Source organism: Panthera pardus, unplaced genomic scaffold (assembly GCF_024362965.1).
Source record: "Panthera pardus isolate Hobbes unplaced genomic scaffold, ASM2436296v1 HiC_scaffold_27, whole genome shotgun sequence".
NCBI classification, from domain to species: domain Eukaryota; kingdom Metazoa; phylum Chordata; class Mammalia; order Carnivora; family Felidae; genus Panthera; species Panthera pardus.
This window is the reverse complement of record NW_026526843.1, coordinates 56,551,606-56,563,697: the sequence shown is the minus strand read 5'-3', so window position 1 is coordinate 56,563,697 and position 12,092 is coordinate 56,551,606. Positions and strand designations below refer to the sequence as shown.

Sequence of the window (12,092 nt, the reverse complement as noted above, 5' to 3'; positions counted from 1 at the left end):
CTGGCAGGAAAACCTGATCAGCCTCAGAGCACAGCCAGTGACCCCATTCAGTCAGGTAGCTTGGTGGTATGGTTTGACTTGAGTCAAGACCAAAAACAAAGAGCCTTTCCAGTCTTGAAAATAGCTCTTTTGTTCTACCCACAGAAACAAATTTGTAGCCCATTCCATGGCTGAATACAGCCTTCACCCTTACCAACCAGGGAACCTAATGAGCACATTGAAAGCTGAACAGTTCATCCAACAACCTTGCTTGAAGTGGCACTTAGAGAGCAGAAGCCCATAGCTTTCCATGCAAAAGTAAAACTGGTAACCTTATCTGGCTAGGGAATTCAGTACCCGCTCTTGCCTGATTTAAATCTACAAACAAGGAGACATGAAGACTCTGGGGTCTATTCTGTTATACTGAACCATTTCAAAGTATCATCTATTACTGAATATAGTACCCAGACTTAACCATCTATACAGCCTGTCCAGGGAACCCAGGCAACTCTAGAATACAACCTACAGCCTTGCTTGTACACAGAATCAAGACAGTAGTCCTATTCAACTGTTCTCAGCCAGGGGAAGCCCAGCGAACTCAGAGCTCACAATAACCTTGCCCCAAAATAGATTCTGATAGCAAGCTCCACATTCTCAAGGACATTGCCAACAGGCATATTCAGAAACCCAAAGTGAGCTGACTGGTGAAGAACTGTCTCTGCCAAAGAAAACCTATAAAGTCTGGAAGAGGAGACTGCTTACTCAAATGCACAAGCACCAAATAAACAATCAAGGATCATGAAAAATCATTAAACATGACACCACCAAAGAAAACATAATAAAATTTCAAAAACTGGCCCTAAATAAATGGAGATCTATGAACATTCATAAAAAGAATTTAGAACAATCCCTTTAAAGTGAACTAGTGAAGTAAACTACAAGAATACACACAAAATAAATGAAATTTGGGAAGTAATGCATGAACAAAAAGAGAAGTTCAACAAAAAAATAGAAACCATTGGAAAAACAAAGAAAAACACTAGAAAGCATAGATCTGAAAAAGACAATGACTAAATTGAACAATTCAATGGAGAGCTTCAAAAGCAGACCCAATCATGCAGAAAAAAGAAGAAGAGACCTAGAAGATAGACCATTTGAAATTACATAGTCACAGGATCAAAAAGAAAAAAAGAATAAAAAGGAGGGAAGAAAGTCCATGGAATTTATGGGACACAATTAAAAAACAATATCCACGTTATGAGAATACCAGAAAGAGAATAGTATAGAAAGTATATTTGAAGCAAAAATGGCTGAAAACGCCCCATACCTGGGGAGTAAAATTAACATGACATATCCATGAGGCCAAAAGGACCCAAAATAGTTTGAACCTGAGTAGGGTTATACTAAGATACATTATAACTAAACTGTCAAAAGTCAGACAAAGAAAGGTTTTGAAAGCAGCAAGAAAGAAGAAAGAAGTTACATACAAGGGAACCACTATAAGACTATAAGCAAATATCTCAAAAGAAACTTTTCAGGCCAGAAGATAATGGAATTATATATTCAAAATATTAACAAAAAAAAAACCTGTCAACCAAGAATCTATACCTAGCAAAGCTGTCCTTCAGAAATATTTTCTTGAATAAACAAAAGCTGAGGGAGTTCACCACTACTAGACCTGCCTTACAAGAAATGTTAAAGGGAGTTCTACTAATAATATTAAAAATATGCTAATACCATACAAACATATAAAGGTAGAATAAAACTCACAGGTAATTGTAAATATATGGTAGTAAAACAACAAAATACTATATATAGTAAATATAAATAAAGTTAGACTCTGTAATATGGAAATGGTGGTGCATAATTTGCTTACACCTATACTTTAAAAGTTAAAAGAACAAAGTAAAAAATAACTTTAAGTGCCAAAACTTGTGATTGGTTACACAATATAAAAATCATGTAAACTACAGCATCTATAACCTAAAACTTGATGGGAGAAGTAAATGTAAAAGAAACAGATTACCTGAATGGATGGAAAAAAAACATGACCCAATAATATGCTGCCTACAAGACACTTGCTTTAGGCTTAAAGACATGCAAAGACTGTATATGAAGACACAGAAAAAATATTTCAAGCACATTGTAAAACAAAGCAGAAATCTCTATACTTATATCAGACAAATTAAACTAATCTAAACAGGTGAAAAAGAGACAAAGAAGGACATTATACAATGATAAGGGGGTCAAATCCATCAAGACAATATAACAATTCTAAATGTTTATGTATCCAACATCAGAGGACCTAAATATATAAAGTAAAAAGTAAAAGAACTAAAAGACAAAATAAACATAAACATAAACACATTAATAGTTGTGGACTTTATATTTTTAAGTTTTTATTAAAAATCCAGTTAGTTAACACACAGTATAATATTAGTTTCAAGTGTACAACTTAGTGATTCAACACTTACATAAACACCCAGGGCTCATCACAAGTGCCCTCCTTAATCCCCATCACCTATTTAACCCAGTCCCCACCCATCTCCCATCTGGTAATCAACAGTTTGCTCTCTATAGTTAAGAGTCTGTTTCTAGGTTTGGTCTCTCCTTTTTCCCCCCTATTATTGTTTGTTTTATTTCTTAAATTCCACATACCAGTGAAATCACATGGTATTTGTCTTTCTCTGACTGATTTATTTCGCTCAGCATAATACTCTCTAGTTCCATCCAAGTAGGTAAAAATGGAAAAATTTCATTCTTTATTTAAGGCTAACTAATATTTCACTGTATATATACATATCACTTCTTTATCCATTCATCACACAATGGACATTTGGGCTCTTTCCATAATTTGGTTATGGTTGATAATGCTGCTATAAACATTGAGGTGCATGTATCACTGAATTGGGTAGAAGTACAATACCTGGATGATAGGGTAGTTCTATGTTTAACTTTTTTAGGAACCTCCATACTGTTCTCCAGAGTGGCTGCACCAGTTTGTGTTCCCACTAACAGTGTAAACAAATGAAAATGAAAACACAAAGGTCAAAAACCTTTGGGATAAAGCAAAAGTGGTCCTCAGTGGGAAGTATATAGCAATACAGGCCTACCTCAAGAAGCAAGAAAAATCTCAAATAAACAACCTAATCTTACACCTAGAAGAGCTAGAAAAAGTATAGCAAACAATGTCTACAGATGGAAAAAGAGGGAAATAATAATGATTAGAGCAGAAATAAATTTTACAGAAACAAACAAAGAAAAGAATAGATCAATAAAACCAGGTGCTGGTTCTTTCAAAAAGTTAATAAAATTGATAAACTTTTAGCCAGACTTATCAAAAGGAAATCAGAAAAGACTTAAAAAAAAATTCACTAATGAGAAAGGAGAAATAACCAACACCACAGAAATGTAAACAATTATAAGAGAGTATTATGAAAAACTATATGCAAACATATTGCAAAACATGGAAGAAATGGATAAATTCCTAGAAACATATGAACTACAAAAACTGAACCCGGAAGAAATAGAAAATTTGAATAGACTGATAACCAGCAAAGAAATTGAATCAGTAACTCCAAATGTCCCAACAAACAAAAGTACAGGGCCAAATAGCTATCACAGGCGAACTCTACCAAACATCTAAAGAAGACTTAACTATTCTTCTCAAATTATTCCAAAAAATGCCTAGGAATTGAAGGAAAAATTCCAAATTCATTCTATGAGGCCAGCATTACCTTGATAAGAAAAATATATAAAGACTCCACTAAAAAAGAGAAGAACAGGCCAATATCCCTGATCAACATGTATGCAAAAATTCTCAATAAAATACTAGCAAACCAAATAGAACAATCCATTTAAAAAATAAACCACAATCTAGTGGGACTTATTGCTCCACTGAAAGGGTGGCTCAATATTCACAAATCAATCAACATGATACACCACATAAAGAACAGAAAGTATAAGCAGCATATGATCATCTCAATAGATGCAGAAGAAGCATTTGACAAAATACAGTATCCGTTTATGATAAAAAATCTCAAGAAAGTAGGCTTAGAGAGAACATAATGTAATAAATGTCATATACCACAAACACACAGATAATATCATCCTCAATGAGGGAGTAACTGAGAGCTTTTCCTCTAAAGTCAGGAAGAAGACAGGGATGCCCACTTGCACAACTGTTATGTAACATAATACTGGAAGTCCTAGCCACAACAACCAGACAACAAGACATAAAAGGCATCCAATTGGAAAGGAGGAAGTCAAACTTAATTACTTGGATATGACATGATACTCTATATAGAAAATGTAAAAGACTCCACCAAAAATTTGCTAGAAATGATACATGAATTCAGTCATGTCATAGGATACAAAATCAACATATAGAAATCTGTTGCATTTCTATATATCAATAATGAAGCAGTAGAAATACAAACTCAGGAATTGATCCTATTTACAACTGCACCCAAAACAAAAGATACCTAGGAATAAGCCTACCTCAATAGTTAAAACATCTGTACTCTGGAAAGTATAAAACAATCCAGAAAGAAATTGAAGATGACACAAAGAAATGGAAAAGGATTCCATGCTCATGGATTGGAAGAACAAATGCTATGAAAATGTCTACACTACCCAAAGCAATCTACACACATAATATAATCCCTATCAAAATAACACTAGCATTTTTCACAGAGCTATAACAAACAATCCTAAAACTTGTATGGAACTACAAAAGATTTCAAATAGCTAAAGTAAACTTGAAAAAGAAAAGCAAAGCTAAAATCATGACAATGCCAGGATCAATTTATATTACAAAGCTGTAGTGATCAAGACACTATGGTAATGACACAAAAACAAACATCTAGATCAATAGAACAGAATAGAAAACCCAAAATGAACCCACAGCTAAATGGTCAATTAATATTCAACAAAGCAGGAAAGAATATCCAATGAAAAAAAGACATTCTCTTCAACAAATGGTGTTGGGAAAACTTGACAGCAACATGCAAAAGAATGAAACTGGACCACTTTCTTACACTGTACACAATAATAAATTCAAAATAGATGAAAGACCTAAATGTGAGACAGGAAACCATCAAAATCCTAGAGGAGAACACAGGCAGTAACTTCTTTCCCATCAGCAATAGCAACCTCTTACTAGATACATCTCCTGAGTCAAGGGAAACAAAAGCAAACATGAACTATTGAGACAAGAAGCTTCTGCACAGCTAAGGAAACAATCAGCAAAATTAAAAGGCAACCTACAGAATTGGAGAAGATATTTGCAAACGACACATCTGATAAAGGGTTAGTAACCAAAATATATAAAGAATATATAAAAATGAACAACCAAAAACATTTAATCCAGTCAACAATGGACAGAAGACATGAATAGACTTTTTTTTTTTCAAAGAAGTCATCCATATGGCCAACAGACACATGATCACTCATCATCAGAGAAATAGAAAGCAAAACTACAAGGAGATACCTTCTCACACTTGTCAGAATGGCTAAAATTAACAACTTAGGAAACAACAGGTGTTTGCAAGGATGTGGAGAAAGGGGAACCCTCTTACACTGCTGGTGGCCATGCAAACTGATGCAGGAAGTCTGGAAAGCAGTATGGGAGTTCCTCAAAAAGTTAAAAATAGAATTACTCTAATATCCAGCAATTGCACTATCAGATATTTACCCAAAGGATACAAAAATATGGATTTGAAGGGGTACATTTACCCCATTATTTATAGCAGCATTATCAACAGTAGCCAAATTATGGATAAAGCCCAAATGTCCATTGACTGATGAATGGATAAAGAAGGTGTGGTATATACATACAAGGGAATATTCCTCAACTATAAAAAAGAATGAAATATTGCCATTTGCAATGACATGGATGGAGCTAGAGAGTATTATGCTAAGGTAAATAAGTTAGTCAGTGAAAGACAAATAATAGCATATGATTTCACTCATGTGGAATTTAAGAAAAAACACAAATCAACATGGGGGAAAAAGGAGTGAAGGAAACCATAAAATAGTTTCTTAACTATAGAGAATAAACTTAGGGTTGCTGCAGTGGAGGTTGGTGGGGGAATGGGTTAAGTTGCCAATGGGTATTGAGGAGGGCACGTGTGGTGGTGGTTATTGGGTGTTGTATATAAATGATCAATCAGTAAGTTCTACAGCTGAAATTAATATTATACTGTATGTTAACTAACTGGAAGTTAAATTTAAAAAATGACTATCATCGATAGTGCTGTTATAAACATTGGGGTGCATGGGTCCCTTCAAAACAGCATACCTGTATCCCATGGATACATACCAAGTAGTGCAATTGCTGGGTCATAGGGTAGTTATATTTTTAATTTTTTGAGGACCCTCCATACTGTTTTCCAGAGTGGATGCACCAGCTTGCATTCCCACCAGCAGTGCAAAAGAGATCCTCTTTCTCCGCATCCTCGCCAACATCTGTTGTTGCCTGAGTTGTTAATGTTAGCCATTCTGACAGGAGTAAGGTGGTATCTCATTGTGGTTTTTATTTGTATTTCCCTAATGATGTACTGTATGCTAACTAATTTGGATGTAAATTTAAAAAAATAAAATTAAATAAAAACTTGAAACTATCAAAAAATAAGGTTTACATAAAATGAAATAAATTGTCCTCTAAAGAAAAAAAAAAGGAACTAAACTATAGTATCCTGATATAGGCACCCTCTGACAGTTTCCTTACTACCACTTCAAATCTTAATATGGCATTCCCAAAAGGTTCCAAAACAGATCTGATTTCAACTTTTCAGCATCCTCTAGGATTCCCTCAATTTGCTTTCATTCACCTAGATAGCTTGGAACTAGACCTTCTTGCAGGAAGACCTCAGCAGCTTGAAGATACCTGGTGTAACAGGAAGAGGCAGATATCTTTGTTATACAGTCCTAAAGTCAGAAACTAATGAGAATTGCTTGCTTATAGTTTCACAGCTAGGAAGTTGCCAATATGGCCATAGATTCTATTTTTCTAAGTCCTCACCTAACAGTAATATATCTTGGTAATAGAACTTCTTCTGAATTTTAAAGAATAACTACCATGGACTGAATGCGTGTGTCATAGTTGAATTAATATGTTGAAACCTAATCACCAGTGTGATGGTGTTTGGAGGATGGGCTTTTGAGAGGTGATTAGGTCATGAGAATGGAGCCTTCATAAATGGGATTAATGTCCTTATAATAGAGAACCTAGAGAGCTCCTTTGCCCCTTCTGCCATATGTGGACACAGAAGACAGTCATTTATCAATTAGAAAGCAGCCCTTTACCAGATACCAGCCCTTTGTCAGCATCTTGATCTTGGGCTTCCTAGCCACCAAAACTGTGAGAAATAAATGTTTGTTGTTTAGTCCTCCCAGTCAATCGTATGTTTGTTATAGAAGCCCAAATGGACTAAGACATTTTCATGGACTACACTTCCTCAGGCTGCTTTGATTTCCCCAAATCTCAACTAATTAAAAGAAAGGAGGGGCAAAACAATGCCCCAAGGTTCTCTGCAAACACTCTTTCCCATACAATCTAAGGTCAAGTTGGAGGAAGTGTGGTATAATATTAATAAGTGTACACACATTATGGTAAAGTTGATGGGTAATCTTCAGTCTTCTTTCAGTCAGCACTACAGGTATTTATTCTTCAACTACCCTGTGATAATTGTGGGCTTTTGAAATATTTTATTTGAATATAAAGGAGACCTGGGCTACCAGAGTTTCAATAATTTTCCAACTACAATGTCATATGTATAAGACAGTTTATGTGCCAGGGAATGTAAAAGTAGCTTTGCACTGATTGTGACATAATCATGTCACAGCTTTCCTGTGAAACAGATGTTACTAACCACATTATATAAATGAGGAAACTGTTAAACAGAGAAGTTATGCCACTTGCCTGAGGCCTCCCAAGTAGAAAGTGGCAGAACCTAGATTTGAGTCCAGGCCTATCAGGCTCTAAGCCGATGCTCTTCATTGTTGTCAGACTGCCTTTCTTTAAAGAGATTACTATTCCAAAAAGTTGCTAAGCTTTTTCCTTTTAAGAGGTTCTTTTATATAAAACAAATTTAATTTTAAGTGTTCTGTCAAGAAAAAAAATGTAGACTGTAAAAAAGTAAAACATATGGGGCACCTGGGTGGCTCAGTCAGTTAAGTGTCCAACTTCGGCTCAGGTCATGATCTTGTGGTCTGTGAGTTTGAGCCCCGCATCAGGCTCTGTGCTGACAGCTTGGAGCCTGGAGCCTGCTTCAGATTCTGTGTCTCCTTCTTTTTCTGACCCTCCCCCACTCACACTCTCTCTTTCTCTCTCTCTCAAAAATAAATAAACATTAAAAAAGTTTAAGGTAAAACATAGGTTAACTTATTTTTAAGGAAGTTGTTGGCTTATGAAAAAATAAAAATTAAACTGCACTTTCAGGCTTCCAAATACCCTACACAGTTGAAATCATTAGGCTGTGTGGTAAAACAGAAAAAAAAATAACCACATGATATATTTTTTACTTGGGATCCTGGTTCTGTCATGTACATACTAGCTGTGTGATCCTGGGCAAGTTACCAAAATATATATAAATTACCTATATGTTCAGAGTGGCCTATATGTCCAGAAGATTCAATGAGATCAGGTATATAAGGTGACTGATGATGCCTGGTATGTGGAATACGCTCAACAGATGGTAAATGTTATTGTTATGGCTATTATTAAGAACAACACTAATGGGGTAAAGAAGTACAAAGGAGAAGGTAAATTAAAACTGGTTTGTGTGAGGATCTTAATAGTATGATTCATTGTTACTTTAAGCATGTTGTAGGAAAAAACAACACAGAAAAATGTGTAGATTCTCAATAGTAAATGAATACTAATGATGACAGAGTCCTCTTCTGTTAGGGCTAGGTGCCAGAGAGATTCTTCCTATACTCTGTTACTGCTTTTCATTTTGAAGCAGGGAGCTATAAGATGGAGGGAGTTAAGAGAATTTGGTTCCTTATATTGGTTGAGAATAGCCTGGAAGCACGTTAAGTCCAGATTTTTTAATTTTTTTGTATTATTTATTTTTGACAGAGAGAAAGAGAAATAAAGAACACAAATGGGAGAGGGGCAGAGAGAGAGGGAGACAGAGGATCCAAAGCAGGCTCTGTGCTGACAGCAGAAAGCCCAAGGTAGGGCCAAACCCACAAACTTCTAGATCATGACCTGAGCTGAAATCAGAGGCTTAACCAACTGAGCCACCCAGATGTGCCTTAAGTCCAGATTATACTTAAATACTGTGGTTGAAAAAAATCAAAGTGTCTAGCTATTAGCAAGGAAAAATAGCAAACATCCATGTCCTGCTATTAAAATTCACAGAAACATGTTTTTCAGAGAAATCTTGGTCTTAAGAGATGTTCTGAGGTGGGCTTTCACCTCTCTTTTGAGATTATTTGAAGCATATCTAAACAACTGAATATGTGAAGCAGTGTAGAAATAACACCTATTTTTTACACAGGTTTGAAGTTGCTTTACATTTAAATCTGAATGTCTCTTCTCTATAAACATTTTTAAAACTTTATCAATATTCCACTTGATGTTTTAATAAAGTATTTACTTTTAGAAAAAGTAGTTGACTGAGTTACTGCATACTATGACTTCTCAGCCATCATCTCTTGGGGAAATGATTGACTTGCTTTGCCAGTTATGCATGGAAAGCACTACTCATCTATTGACAGCTTCCAAAACTGCAAGTAAAAACCATCACAGGAATAATCTATGTTCAAGTGGATGAACTTAGTCAATTTAGTCTTATTTTAGTAATGGGAAATGCCATGCTTCCTGAACAAAATAATTTTATATGTCAGGAGACATAAAATTCCTGAACAATAATTCCTGAATTATTCCTGAATTATTAGGAATTCCTAATAATTCCTGAACAAAATCATTTTAAATGTCAGGAGAAAGCTTCCATGATTATATTCCATGGGAAAAAAACTAAGCAATTTAAACATGACAAAGACAGCATAACATTCAGCAAATAGTTGACCTCAAACTACCAATTTGAAGCAAAAAATCTCAAATTACTTCAAAGTGTGAGTTAAGTGATGGGGCACCTGGGTGGCTCAGTCAGTTAAGCGGCGGACTTGCTCAGGTCATGATCTTGCAGTTTGTGTTTTCGAGCCCCACATTGGGCTATGCGCTGACAGTTCAGAACCTGGAGCCTGATTTGGATTCTGTTTCTCCCTTTCTCTGCTACTCCCCCACTCTTGCTCTGTCCCTGTCTCTCAAAATTAAATGAACATTAAAAAAAATAAAACAAAGAAACAAAAAAAAACAAAAAACAAACAAAAAACACAGTATGAGTTAAGTGACCCAGGTTTCATGTTTAACTGGATATCAAACACAGCTTTTTACACCAAACAAAGCTTTTTAAAAATTTTATAAAATGAATGTATACATTACCTGGTAATTGTTTTGGTTTTGTGATAACTTCAATTGGTTTGATGATGCGAAATGTGAAGGAAAATTACTCCGTGATGGATTTGTATTACTGTACATCGTAGTAGCTACTGAATGCAATGAGGTCCGTGGTGTCAAATGGTAGTCTCTGCTTTGATAGAGTACATTGTCTGCCAAGTCTCTAATATTCACCATTTGTGAATTTGGCATATTTCTTCCTGGTCCAGGAAGTACTGTACTTTGGTTCTCTGCTCCAAGGGATCTGCCACTTTCATAAAATCTTGAGTAGCTTGGTATCTGTGCTCCCATCAATGCCAACTCTTCTTCTTTGGCATACTCATCATCAGCATCTCCAGTCTCCATTGCAATGGACAAACAAGTTCCTTCTGCTGAACTAGGCTTCTGTGAGGCATTTCCTCCCAGAATTCTCTGGGGGTAATCACTAACAGCCAATGAAAATACTTCACGGATTTCCAAGTTTTGCGTTCTACAGTAAGGGTCTCTAATAGGTGGCTTTTGCCCACATAAGTTTTGTGATGCTAGACTCATGTGTTCAGGCTTATATGACCTCTGAATTCCAACTGGTTCAATTTTGCAAGGTCGGTGGCACATAGATGGCTTTTGAGGTACCATCATCTCAGAGGCCTGCATTGAAGAGCTTCCATAGTTTTTCTTTGTGTGACTGTATACTGAATTTCCAGCATTTAGCACACTTGTCTGTCTTGACAAGATAATTGTTTTTTCACCTAAGAGCAGAGAAGCATTTTTACAGTGTGCTACTTGTCTTTGAACAGGAATGTGCAACTGAAACTCAGTATCATTTTTACTGGCAGTCTTCTGAATAGGAATTTTATGTGCTTCTGTAATTTGTGTATCTGAATGTTTGGTTGTCCCTTGCCTCCTTGATGAACTTGCTGGACTGTATGCACCAGTTACAATGTCATCATTATTGGCAGATGTCCAAGAAGACTGTTGGCTTGATGGTCTAGTGATGTTAACTACATTTCTGACTGTAATGTCCGGAGCTGTCAAAGAGGTACTGGGAAGAGTTCCTGTTGTTGTTCCTGATTCAGAATTCTTACTACTCATTTTTCTTCTCTTATTGCCAACCCACGTCTGTAAGGATAAAAAATGATATTATAGAAATGTTTTTAACAAAAAAAGAAAAAAAAACTTTCAATGTGATAAATTGTGTTCTCATTGTCATAGAACTATGACAATAGCCTATAATTGTTTCAAACAAAAATATACAATAAAAGAAAAAGTAACTGAAGTATAAGGTCAAAAAAGTAAAAAAATAAAGTATATGGTCAGACATGTTCAAGAACTTGCACTCAATAACTATCTAAGAACTTTGATAATAGAATTGTATTATTGCTTCTCTCCTCAAAACCCATTCAATTAACCTGTAGCAAGAACCCTAAAAATGTTTACATCCCTTTTGTAGTAAATCCATTTCTGGGAATTTATCCTAAAAACAATCATATACAAAGTTATATGGAATTATGTCCATCATATATTTATTTATAATAGTGAGACATTGGAAGGATACTAAAGATAGGGTATTTAATGACATTGGAAAATGCTCATAATATTATTAAACAAATATATACTTGTAATCTTCATGTTTAACAATGTTCTATGACTATATCACAACTTG

General features: G+C 35.3%; 1 protein-coding gene across 3 annotated transcripts in view; it reads right to left on the bottom strand.

Moving 5' to 3' along the window:
• HDX (highly divergent homeobox) overlaps positions 1–12,092 on the bottom strand; it is a 170,044-nt gene that overhangs the window by 119,076 nt on the left and 38,876 nt on the right. For all 3 annotated transcript variants that reach the window (XM_019429493.2, XM_019429492.2, XM_053891449.1), the window contains exon 3: positions 10,436–11,548. In XM_019429493.2, coding sequence (XP_019285038.1) covers positions 10,436–11,548 — 1,113 coding nt within the window. The remainder of the gene's footprint in view (positions 1–10,435; positions 11,549–12,092) is intronic.